Genomic DNA, 14,103 nt, shown 5'->3' on the forward strand with positions numbered 1-14,103 from the left:
TAAATGCATCTGTATAATCTAGCATTGTGATACATCAACATGTACAGCTCTTCTTGGGTTTTCAACGCTGAAATTATTATCTCCACTTCCAATATTATTTATATATGGATTTTGTAAAAAAACAAAAACAAAAAAACAAGGAGTCCCAAGCACAGTTGTTGGCATCTCCTATTGCCAGGGACTCTTTATGGGAATATAACGGAACTCTGACTTTGGAAATGTATATCTCATATCCAAATTTCATACACTGTAAGCTTTTAAAAAATTGTGTCAAATGGGAGCTTGAATGATTGTGAAAACCAAAAACAGCTGATTGTCTTTGAAAATGCCAAAGACAACAAACATATAACTTAATCTTAATCTTTAAACTATATGATATTTTATGTTTTATAGATGTTTATGTTTTCACTGATGCCTGTGCATGTGTTCCAGGCTTGATACTTTGAATTTTAAAATCACTTAATTATTTAGTGTCAAGCCAGACACTTCACATCATGTTGTATATACTGTATATATTGTACATAACAAATAGAAGACGTCAAGGTAGATTAGTTCTGTAACTAACTGAGCTACCTTCTCTAAATAAAGTATTATTATTATTATTATTATTATATCATTGTATTGCTGTTGTGTTGTAGGGCTTAACGCAATATCTCAGCACACAAAAGACTATACATGGCGGCCAGTACTGATGGTGGAGGAAGAACCCAGGAAAACCCCAGAAAGAACCAACCCACGAGAAGCTACTGGCAAGCTTTCTCACATACCCACATTGGCCAAATCCGAGACTCGAACCCATGCAGACAGAGGTGAGATGGCAGTGATCTGTAACGGAGAGCGCTTTAGACCACTCGGCCTCCCATATCATTGTATTTGTGCTGCATTAAGTACAAGAGTCCAAATTTGCAACTCATGTACTTTATAAAAGAAGCATACATATCATATTCAGTTTCAAAAATATGAAATAAAATACTTACAAATTTCTTACTTGTGTTAATTATGACTACAAGCTGCCTACCATGTAAAGAGAAAATTTGTCAGGTCATGACTGTTGTAATCAGTGATCATCTAATTCCAATGTAAGAATATAGGAATAATAGTCGTGGATTATCTTCATTAAAAAAAATGGGCTAATAAGTTTAGGATGCAGTATCCCTGGAGATAATGTTGCAGAAAATAGTGTTAGCTAACAAAGTTTAAAAACAAAGAAAGTGGCAGGATTCTAACATGGTCCATATTACAAGCAATATTAAATGTATTTTTGTTGAGTTTTACTGATTCACTCCAGATATGTTCAACATAATGGTGACAAATGACACAAAAAGGTAACTTTTGACTTGATAAACATTCAAGAAAATCAAGACAGTGTAACGGTTCATGTTGACAATAACATTCCTCCAACAAATCAGTCATCAAATGTTGAGGAAATGTCAACTCAACAAATGCTCTAAACAACATGACTATATTTATAAAATCAGTTTTGTAAATAAAGAACACCCACAATCTTTTCAACAACCAGTGTTATTCTGATGCAACGGAATGGGTGTTTAGCTTGGACCTATAATGGTTTCCTTGAATTACGTGATATGATAAATAACACCACATTATTGTATCAGCACATCCTTCCACAACTAAATCATTAACTTCCCATACCAAACTGGTGAAATAGACCTCAAGATTTTGAAGCACAGTATAAAAGATGAAGTCACCACCTGTAATCATCATCGTCATGAAATCCAATACTGATAACTACATGACTGCTATTGACTTGAAGGCACAAAAAGAACAAATGAAGGAGGAAATGTTGTTGTTGTTGTTGTTTTAGGGTTTAACGCCATTTTTCAGCACACGATAGGCTATGTATGGCTGCCAGTATTAATGGTGGAGGAAGAACCCGGAAAAAGCCCAGAAAGAACCACCGACCTACGAGAAGCTACTGGCAAGCTTTCTCACATACCCACATTAGCCGAATCCGAGACTCAAACCTACGAAGACAGAGGTGAGATGGCAGTGATCCGTAAAGAAGAGCGCTTTAGACCACTTGGCCACTCAGGGCCCCCAAAGGAGGAAATAGAATAGTGGATATTAAGAAAAAAAAATCACTTTAACTTCTAAAGAGCCTAGAAATGGCAAGCTTGTATATATAAATACAATAGACTGACAATGCACAGTGTGAAACTAGTATCTAACTAGCCTGAGCGATTTTGACTCTTTATTGAGTCTTTTTCAAAGGCAAATACAAACAAATAAAACAGAAAAACGGTTATGTTTGTGAAACTTTACATGACTGTTTGTACAGGAATTCAACCTTTTAACTTAATTTATGTTTCAACTTGTTTATTTTAGTTTATTGCTGATGCTGAAAAATATTTGTATTGACCAAGAAATTGATGAGTGATAATAACATGTTATTTTTTTTATGTAAATTTATGTAGGCGCAAATTATATCCTGGATATTTCATTGTTATAGTAGTCATAGGCCATTAAGCAAATTTAGAGAATTATTTAAAAGATAATGTGTTGGCTGCAAAAGATAATTTTATTTGTGCATGGTTGTCTTTTTTTTAGTCTTCTTGGTTTAAACTGCTTGGTTTCAATGTTCCAAGGCAGCATATCTAGTAAGATTTTGTTTTCTTTCCTGGTTTGGAGACTCCAGCTGGGGTTGTGAGCAATTGCAATACGTGTTATATCACTGAAAGTGTGGCCAGGGGAAAAGAAGTGTTCTGCAACCGGGCTTCTGGACAGCTTCATTGTCATCCAATCAGATTTAAGAAGGTTGATCTTTCTGTGTAGCTTTTCAGTTTCTCCAACATAATGAAGGCTACAGATCTTACATGTAATGAGATAAATGACATTCTCTGTTTCAGTTTCCTCTTGCAGATTAAGATCCCAGGGGTTTAGAGTTTTCAATCTTTTGATCCAATAATTTTCTCTTTTAGTTAGAAAGTCCTTTTTTCTCAACCGCTTCAATTGGAATGATGGCAGAATCTTTCAGGGAATGGTCATTACTGTTAAAATGATTTGCCCCAGATTTATTTTCTTTGTAATTAATGTCAAATCTATGTCTGGTGAAGTGGTCTCTCAGTGTGAGAGTAAGTCTGACCAACATATTGTTTTTGCCACTTTTTGCATGAGATCAAGTAAATAACGTTTCTCAAATCACAGGAAAAATTTTGCTTGACTGCATTGGTCTGATGAGTGGCATGGCTAGAGAAAGTTCTTTATTCTTCCAAAAAAGGGCACGTATTGCAACGTTTGCTGTGACAGGCTTTAGCTGTTCCGAATGTATGTGTGTAAGAGTGAAAATCCCATATTGTGTTAATTTTAATTGTTCTCAGAAATCACTTTGAATAACCCGTTCCACAAAGTGATCTAAATAGTATATTTATCGCTCTTTGAAAATCTATCTGTCTAGTGCAAAGTCTGTGAAACCTAATAATTTGGTATTTTAGAATTCCACTGCAAGTGTGTTTCGGATGGAAGGAAGGGTTATGTAGTAGTTGGTGAGTGTCCGTGGGTTTAAAAAAGACTTTAGTGTCTAAAAAACCCATCTTTCCGAAATCGACCCATTTAAAAACAACGGTACATGTATCTAGAAAATCAATGGAAGATTCCTTTACAGTTGCGTGAGACATCTTGCCAGTAGCTTCTCATGGGTTGGTGGTTCTTCCCGAGGTTTTCCTCCACCATTAATACTGGCCGCCATGTAGAGCCTATCATGTGCTGAAAAATGGCATTAAACCCTACAACAACAACTTTACAGTTGCCTTTAGTTTAATCGAGGGATGGAAATTATTTAAAATCTCGAAAAACCTATTAAACTTTTCCCTTGAAAATGTCCAAATGAGAAAAAAGTCATCTAGTTTTTTTAAAAAAGACCAAAGGGAGAAACTGACATTTCTTAAAAACTTCTTTTTCCCAGTTGGCCATAAAGATATTAGCATAACTTGGGGCGAATGTTTTACCCACAGCTGTCCCTTATATTTGTAAATACACAGTAACCATTGAATTCAAAATCGTTTTATTTTCTAAGCCCAGTTTCAATAACTCCAAAATTTCATGATCTGGTCTCTTCCGGTCAGGGTTATTCGTAAAACAATCCTGCACCGCCTTCCAGCCCTCCTTGTTGTCAATATTTGTGTATATGCTGTCTACGTCTAGGGCAATGAGGAAGCTTCTTTTGGAATTTTGATAATTTTAATTTTATCCAAATTTTTTGTGTGTATCCCCGAGATAAGATGGATGTTTTGTTGCTAACGGAGCTAAAAACCAATCCACATATTCTGATATTTTATAAGACTCACTCCCTACAGCTGATACTATCGGTCTTCCAGGGGGACTTTCAAAGGGGACCCACCACAAATCTGGATCTTTATGTATTTTTAGTAAAGTGTAAATGTGACTAGGTTTAGGGTTAACTGGCGGTGTTAAGTACACCACTTGTTTTTTTGCTAATAAATGTAATCTTTACAAATGATTAACAATTTCTGTTACAGTTTTACTAGTCTCTGGGAAGATTGGATTGTCTATCTTTCTGTAATGCTTTTGGTTTGCCAATTGTTGTTCAATCTCCCTTATGTAGTCTTCCTTATCCATAATCACTGTTGATGAACCTTTATCTGATTTTCTAATAACAATGGATTGATCTTGTTTAAGAGTTTGCATAGCATTTACTTCTTCCTTGTTGATGTTTGGTCTTTCTCACTGAAATCGCATTTTGGAGATTTGTGCCATCACCTTATCGGTTATTTGTCTAATAGTTGAAGGAAATGTTGAGGGTGGTGGACACCGAGTACTTTTCTCCATGACAGGTTCCTGTTCCCTATGTATGCCTGAATGGAAAAATGTTGTAATTATCAATTTTCTGGTAAATTTTCTAACTGGTTCTTTTAGCATCGAAACATCCACATATCTTGATGTGGAAACAAATTTCAATCCCTTGTTTAGCAAATCATATTCACCCTGCCTAATTCTCCTACAGCTAAGGTTAATGATTGTTCTCCCTAGCTGTTTTCCTATATACGTTCGTTTGCTGTCTTGTCTTTGGGAAAACACTGTTTACCTGAGTCTATTTGATGTAATCAATCATTCTAAAGCAGATTTGCTGAATGAGGAGACCAGTGGATCCCATTTGATGAAATGCCACCTCGTTCGCCATCCCTGTATTGAGAACAGTAACTCCATTCATTTGCATTTTTGATAGGTTTTCATTTAGTTTTTTAATGTTGAAGTTGCTCTGAGATGAGTATTTTTGTCACAAAAAATTTGGAATTGGGGAACTTTTCCCCGTGCAACTTTGAATAATTGTTTCATTTCCTGCCAAGTCTTATTAGTATTCACATTCATTTGCTTTGAGAGCACATAGACTTGTAACATTTATGTTGACCAATATCCTTCATTCTTTTTGAGATACACTGATGACTACAATGAGCTTAAAACTGTATTGCAAGGACAAAATTCACCTTAACGCAAAAGCAACTGCTTCACAGCTAACTATAAAATGTTATATACTGTGATGATACAAGCCAAGGATTGTTATTATTTTGGTCAAAGGGTGTTATTTTTGTGGTGAAACAGGATATTTTGCAGGCTCAAACAAAGCAGTGATTCCATTATCTTTCAATTTGGAAATATAGACACTTTAATGGGTTTAAAAAATATCAGAATGTTGACTCTAATTGCCCTGAGCAAGGGGAAACAATGCAAACATTCAACTAGTAAAGGATAAAGATCCGTGCCTGGCATACAGTTGAAATGAATTAAGACTTTATAGGAACCGATAGCGATCAGAGTTGAGTTTTACCAATTTTAAGCAAATGTATTAATAGCATGGTCATCAGAAACCAGGTACAACTTTATGGAAAGTGCTTACGGAAGATATAAATCACGTGTATCTTAATAACCTACTAGCTTGGAGATATTGGGTGTGATAGCTCCCTTTGATGTTTAGTGTAAATGACTATTCTTGGTGTGTTTTAGATTTGTTTACACAGGTGGTAGTATCATTTTAACCATTGAAGTGATTGTCCTTTGTTATCAGCATATATTTGTTCTTTTGTATTGGTATATGCTAGTCCACAAAACTAAATAACTACAAATATGAACACTTTGACAGGCAAAACCGTGAATTTAGGCACCCATTAAAATGTTTTTCTCACAAAACCACAACAATGAGGCTGATGAAAATCAATGATACTACAGTAATTACTTTGTATTTTAATCTGTTTAATTCAGCAAGTTGATAACCACTAGTTCTACTGATAAACAAAGTGCACATCCACAATCCCATGAAATTTGAAACTAATTTCTGATCCACTGACATAAAACGAAGACCACTGCCTCTCCAACCACTTCCATTTTCAACTTTGATGAGAAAAATATTTAGATGTTTGCTTTGTTGAGAAAATGAAAGCACTGAGTATTAATTTAAACCAGTCAGAAAAAAAACATGACTTTTTATGAAATCAAATCAAGTAAAAAAAGCTACGTAATAGACAACAGGGCTAATTAATTTTTATCTGTAGTTTCAGAAAATTCACTTGTCCAACCCATATTTTCACTTGTCCCAAAATGTCGATCTCTTGCTTAGATTTGACAAGAGGCATGCATTTTAAAACATATTAGAAACAATACACATAAATAATGTACAACATATATATTTTGTCCATGGGCTCAATTTTGTAGTTTTTGCTATTATCAATGTATCTCATATACATAATTTCTTGATATGATATGGCTGCACCAGTACTTCCATCAGCAAGAAATGGAAAGGAATTTTATGGAATTCAGACCTTCCCCAAATTCTTTTCTCAAAATTTATAGCACAAAGTCTTTTGCCCTGAGTATGTTCTAATAATTAGCACCAAGTTTAAGACTGTTCACCTGGAATGCACAGAGCATTTCCAAATCAGAAAATGGTTTTCCATATTGAGTTAGACTTCTGGGTGCAATAAAAATAGCTCTTATTTTATTTGTTTTTCATTTCAATCTCATTTGGTTTTAAAATATCCTTTCCTAGTTGAATGTTTGCAACTCAAACTTCAGGGATTTTCTGCACACTTTTATACTGTGCTGTACAGGCTTTATGACTTGCTTGACTAATCCTGAATTTGTCATTTCCTATGACTAATACAATGGCTGAATTTCCAACCAGTTTGGAATATTGTTTACAAAACTGTAAAATAGCTTTCCTTCAAGTCACTGAATTCAAGCCAAGAATAATTACCAATAGAATGTGGCTGAACATTTCTTTGATTGTAAGTTAGTTGTGTCATATTTGACACATTTGCTCCCACAGAGTCTGGCCAATGTCCCTGTGGAGGAACAGTTATCTCAGATGCAGTGTCAGCCTTGCATTTTATCCTTCCAATTTCATGTGAATAATCCTTCTCTGAATCTTCCCTATGACCTTCTTTGCGAAAATAATTTAAAGAACTCATTTTTATTCAAACGACCACCTCATTTGAAAACTACTTGTACTAGTGATCATACATTTTCTCCCTTAAATGCAAACAAAACTTTGCCTGAAACACAATACTGCATGTTGAAATTGAACCTCTGTACAATTAATTAAAAACGTAGAAAGACTTACTGTCATTTTATAAGTTCATAAAGGAAATGGACACTTACAGTCATCAAGTGCCTTGCATTAATTTTACTTCATTACTTTATTTGTTGAGATCAATTTTACTTCATTACTTTATTTGTTGAGATCAATTTTACTTCATTACTTTATTTGTTAAGATCAAAGGGTGATCTGCTACTTACATCTGTAAGGGATAAAATGATGCACATGTGCCACATACCAATACAATTCACGATACGCAGCCTACAATGCAAAACATTATTGATACACATATGAACTTCATGTTCCTTCCATCTTTCGAAGGTCTTCGGTGCTCAGTGGTGCCCTTTTATGTGTGTTGACATACTGCCTGCATTTTCAGTATACAGATGGCAGACATACTTGGCATTTATTTATATACCATTCTCATCAATGACAAGATAACAAAAGTATGTTCAAATTGGACTACCTATTAGTTGTCAGTGAGTTTTATTCATTGTTTTGGGGCGATTTAAAGCCCCAATGGCGCTTTGAGTCATATAAGTCAAATTATCTGAATATTACTGGATCTTGAAAGATACTGATACTAAACATTGTCATTTCCATTAGATCCAGAAAATATCTGTTTCATCACATTATGAGTCCTGTAATTTCTCCATCTAACTGAGATACCCTGTAATTTTCCACATGTGTAAGAAATAAGCCAATGTTGATCAGTGACATCCATGGATAAATCGATTTCGGTTGAAAGCTGCACACAAGATCTGATAATATCACCATTGTAAACAGAAGAAGCTAACACCATGCCATGTCAGACTGTCTTCAGCTTAAATCTGCCCTTCAAATGATTTCAGTTGAAAAATGACCCTAAGATTTGATGATATCACTGTAGTAAACATAAGAAGCTAACACCACAATATGCTGGATTGTCTTCAGCTTAATTGTTTTCCTTCCATGTATATTCCATTACGCCTGATGATCATTAATATTCCCTGTAAGTTTTCTTTTTATAGAATGCACACTTTTTCTTCAAAGATCTGCTTTTAAAAAAAGTGGGCATACCTCTCTTAATTCCCTCTCAAATCAATTTGTTTGTCCATTGCAAATGTCGTTGTTATTAAATTAATCTCTAACAGAATTTGTTAAATGTATCACATTACAATTATTTTAGCCCTTTCGAAAAAGATCAGAATTACAAGTGACTTCAATGACTAAATTAAGGAGTGGCATCTCTTAAATCTAAACTGGATATTTGAACATCGTTTAAACCTAACATCTTGATTATTTCAAAGAACGGTTCATATCAAATAGGTTTTTAAACATATCTTTCCTTCCTTCCAAACTATATTAGATTGTAAGAATTGTGAAATTTACCATAAACGGCAGCATTCAAGGAAGTCGACATTTGATCCGATACAGAACTCACTTTAGTCACTATGCCCTTGGTTTTGTTGTTGTTGCTGTGGGGTTTAAAGCCATTTTTCAGCACACGATAAGCTATACATGGCGGCCAGTATTAATGGTGGAGGAAGAACCCGGGAAAATCCCGAAAAGAACCACCAACCCACGAGAAGCTACTGGGAAGCTTTCTCACATACCACATTGGCTGAATCCGAGACTCGAACCGGCGCAGATAGAGGTGAAATGGCAGTGATCTTTAATGGAGAGTGCTTTAGACCACTTGGACACTCGGGGTCCCGCCCTTTGTTTTGTACTGCATAAATGCTTTCAAAGCATCTAACTACAATTTCATGTCACAATTAAACTTGGAAGACATTACGATGTTATCTTCAAAAAAGAAGAACAATACAGTTTCAGTATGCAAAGAAAATCTCATCTAGAGCAAATATAGGCATGGTAGTGGAGATTAATACCAACAAAATCTAACACAATGTATTTGGTATAGATGAAAAAAAAACTGCCATGGCCACTGGTACTTGTTAGTGAAGAAGGTAAACTATTGAAAACACCCAAAGTCGTCCTATAACATTTTCTATGCATGGTAACAAACTGAGGCAGTTTGAAACCTGCACCCTTGCTGATTTTACTTATCCCATCAGCTCATTCTGTCATTGATTATTTATCCCTACATTAAAAGAGACATTCCAAATTTGTTCCCCATGAATGATTTACGCTGAGATGCTGCCAGGACATTTTCAAAAGCAGGGAGTTTCCCCTCCCCCTGATCACCAAAATAAAGGGGATAGAAAACAAGAACTGTACAGTAATAGGAAATGGCCACAGTTCAACATCTACCTAACACTTCAATTTACCCTTTCTCTTTCTTCATACTCCACTCTATTTAAATCAAAATCTTTCAACTCTAGTTCGATGGGCAATATAACTTTCAACGATGTATCAAATTAAAAGTAATAAAAAAATACAGAAAATTTGATTATTTAAGAAGTGTCTATTCACACAGCCACCATGTACTAACTTTTGGAAAGACTATTTACATGGCTGCTGTGTAACTACAACAGAAAAGACTATCCACAAGGTGACCGGTCAATGCATTATGGACAAGTTAAAAAAATATTGCCAATTATGTAAACTCAGCTAAGCATAACAAATATCCATCAATACCCTTACAGGTTTGGTAGCCAATTTAACGGTTTACAAACACCATAAAAAATGCAAACTCTTCCATATTTTGTATGGTGGCCATGTACTAAATTTCACAGGCTTGCCGTTTGTGGGCAATATTCGCACTGCGATGAGTGCTAGTTATTATATGGTCTGCAAACAAATAGTGGCTGGCAGGTAAATCTGCAATTTTCCCCAAGAGAATGAAGTTGGACCATCAAAATTAACTTTGAAAGTCTCAAATTTGGTTATCAATAGTCAGATATAGCTTAACATAAAGAAATGCTATCGGCCAATGCAATCACTGTGGTCAAGTGGAAATGTGTTGACCTTTCATCAAAAAACCCATGAGTGAATCCCATTCTCTGCATTTTTATTTTTTTAGTGCATTCTTTGTTATCTTGAATGTACATTTTAAGTGTATGCTTTGTTATCTTTAATGCAGAAAAAGTGTTATTCTGTTTTCATGTGAAAATATAACACCAATCAGGGTAATATTGGTCAGTGTGCATTACTGGACAAACCAATAAAATTTTGAAAACTATTTACTGCAAAGTAGTAACATAGGCCTCGCTAGGATTTTAAAACTAGGAGTCCAGGACTCCCATTTTGGTAAAAATTGGAGTCCCACCATCAAAAGTTGCAGTCCCTTCTTTCCTAAAGAAACAACACAGAGTGCATCTATTTTTAGATGGAGGTTTGCGTAATGTAATCACTCACTTTAATATGGCTTCATTACAACAGTCCATTGACAGGATTGCAAATTTATGGCTTATTTATCTAAGTCTTTGTAGTAATTTTAGGCAATGGTTAAATAGTATCCGATTTGCTGTTTTTTCCCCTATATTTTCGAAAATACGTGTCAAGTCGGAAAACAGCTTAGACCTTAAAGCGCATATCACGAATTCCACAACATTGTCCCTTACGTTTCTGACCTACATAATTTGCATTTTAAAGTTAAATCTTTAATACAATAATAGATTGGCTTTGCTTTCAATGATTTGTATATTTTTCTGAAAATATTTGCCGATGATTTAAGAAAACAATCTAATAAACTGGTACATCCCAGACTTAGCTACGTCTGCCATTATTTCCCATTAGGCCTACTGGTTCACATACAGTTTCAAACTAATTTTATGACGAAATAGTGTACAAGAGGCAGTTAATATATATCCAGATCACCGATTCTGATCTTAAAACACATGTCTGTATGTTTTATCATGAAAGGATATCATGCAGGAAATTTATAGTTGCTACCTTACTCGGGAAAGGGTTTATGCTCAATCAGCTATCAAAACATATGCTTGTGAATGGGCAAGAGTTTGTTTTTCAACGTAACTTATATCAAACCTACGCCTAGCTACTGATCTATTGATGACTACATTTCGCTACAACACTAGAACGCGAGGGGCATTTTAAAAAAAGTATGGTCAGTCAATGTACTTCTTAAATAGCTCTTGTTCGTCCATCAGAGTGATACTGAATTTTGTTAATCCAAGTAAGGACTTATTCCAAACACTAAGCTAGGCATCATACACTTTATTACATGTAGGTAGTGTCCTATCCGGATTATCAATTCTAGTAGCTTTAGCACTCTTCTGAATCTCATTACAGTATTTGTAAGTTTGCTGTTTAACCCCAAAATACTTATCCAAATTTATGAATGACATTTTGTCTAAGTCTCAGCATGTCTTGATTCTCGTGCACTACTTATTGCGATACATTTGGAAATGAACACAATAATGAAAGCTAAAGTTGTTTATTTGATGTACTTTTATAAATGACCACATGTACATCTCTGGGTCTTTCTGACTCTGAATTCAATCACTGTAAATATCAGTACATTTCCCCACCCGCTGCCAGTCAAAGCCTTTGAACTTACCGCCCAGCTATTGCATCATGTTCTTTTTGATGTATTCTTATTATAATGGCAACATGTATGTACATCATGGGGTCTTTCAGTCACTGAATTATGTCATTGTAAATATCAGCACAGCTAATTGATGAACACATTTTCCCACAAAGCAGGTGGCTGAAGCAAGACTGGCAAGTCTTTTAATTTTGCCGCGCATCTATTACATGCGTATAGAGGACTCCCGCCTCAGTGATTTTCAAAAACTGGCGTCCAAACACAAATGCTGAAAATTCTATGCAAACATAAGAGAAAGTACTTCTTTCATTTGCCCTACTACAAAAGAGGTATTTTCTCTAAGTGATAACACTAACTGCATATCAACTGATGTGATTTATTTGATAACATGTAAAAGTTGTAGCATGCATTATGTTGGTCAAACACTTCAACAAGTTTCTACAAGAATGAATAATCATCACTTTCATATAAAAAATTATGGAGATCCTCAGTTTTCCTCTAATATTTCAACACACTTTAACACCAATAATCGCTCTTTACTCGAATGCACTATATAAACGTGTATATATTTTTTTAAATTGATATATTGTATATCCTTTATAACAATATAATTATATATATGACTGTTTGTCTCTATTTTATTTTATTATAACAATATTCGAGGTTTTATATCCTGCTTGTACAGAAGACTATGCAGCACTTCTGAACAGAAAACAGAAATAATAAACAAAATATAGGTAAACTAAAACGGTTTTCAATATCGAACATAACTAATGCTACCGTACTGTTACTAAGCAATTGTTTTCATCTCCGCAATATGGGGGAAGGAGGTGGCTAAGCTTGTGACGTCATGCCGACCCAACCTTATACTCCTTTCATTGTAACGTACCCCTGTGCACCGACCTGGTACACAGAATCGAACAATAAATACATAAAGCTAATATTTAGACTGTATAAAATTTCTGTATTTTACAATATCTACTAACTCTTTTCCACAATGTTGTAGATTCTCGCTCGATGGTGCCCCAGTCTTGGTGTCGTTTTTGCTAGACGATGGCAGGTCCTCGTCAGAACTCGACAATAGTGTCACGCAGTTAGCGTAATCTTCTATATTATCTTTAATTCTCTCTGAAAAACATTTCTCTTCCTTTGTTTCATAATTTTTTTCCACACTCAGACTTTTAGAAGATGTTTTTCGCTTTAATTTTAATTTTCCTGTTCTTTGCATCCTTAAAACTCCCGCTGGCAACTGGCATCTTTTATGTGAAGAGCTACAAGTTTGGGCATTTACTAATATTATAACCAAAGGTAGTTCCCATAACGTGTCGACGGTAGAATTATGTTTATTTATTTCTTTATCCAAACAAAGGCATGTATGTGGTGTTAATAAATATATATTTCATTTAAAATCTATTCTCGACATGCCCTCAACGTGAATTTGAAGGCTTGCATTAATACAATATAATATCGCAATAAACTAATAGATCAGTATATTATAGTAATCGTCGAAAACTGTCTATAAACACTCTAAAAATATTTAAGCAAACATTTTTCCGATCGTATTCAAATATGGCTAGTTCTGGAAGTTTGTTTATTTGAATTACTGTGGAATTCCCACCCTGGCTCGTTTTTGTAGGAAGTGAAATTAGTGATAGAAAGAGGTAAAGCTCCGAGCCCGCAGTCAGCAATACCGACAATTAAATTATTAAGAACACAAAGGTGAAATTCAAAAGAATAACAATTTAATACAAATTAAACGATATTAATTTCTCAACCAATCTTCCTCCTCTCGACCATGTAACAACCTATTTCATCACGTGATTATAGTGTAAGATGGCTTTCCCCTGTACTTGGTTTCTACTCATCTCTGTTTACTCTGCCAATTCCTTTCCTCTTTCCGGCGTTCTCCGTACTCCGATTCTTCCTATCCTCTTCCCCTTTTGTCTCCTTTTCTCCTTCTCTCTCTCTTTCTCCAGTAACTAGGCTTGTTCTCGGCCTACTGCTTTGTTCTATCCTGTCTCTCTGAGACTCGGGACTTGACTACCCAGTAGTTCTGTCCCCAAAAGCTTCATGCGAAAAACACAAG

General features: G+C 35.0%; 1 protein-coding gene across 2 annotated transcripts in view; it reads right to left on the reverse strand.

Moving 5' to 3' along the window:
• The window catches only part of LOC149781577 (uncharacterized), a 39,580-nt gene extending 26,315 nt beyond the window's left edge, over positions 1-13,265 (reverse strand). For both annotated transcript variants that reach the window (XM_089935618.1, XM_089935617.1), the window contains exon 1: positions 13,004-13,265. In XM_089935618.1, the coding sequence (XP_089791744.1) occupies positions 13,004-13,245 (242 nt within the window). In that variant the 5' untranslated portion in view covers positions 13,246-13,265. The remainder of the gene's footprint in view (positions 1-13,003) is intronic.
• Positions 13,266-14,103: the final 838 nt, after the last annotated feature.

This window comes from Sinohyriopsis cumingii, chromosome 15 (assembly GCF_028554795.1).
Source record: "Sinohyriopsis cumingii isolate HCF-2022 chromosome 15, ASM2855479v2, whole genome shotgun sequence".
Classification (NCBI taxonomy): domain Eukaryota; kingdom Metazoa; phylum Mollusca; class Bivalvia; order Unionida; family Unionidae; genus Sinohyriopsis; species Sinohyriopsis cumingii.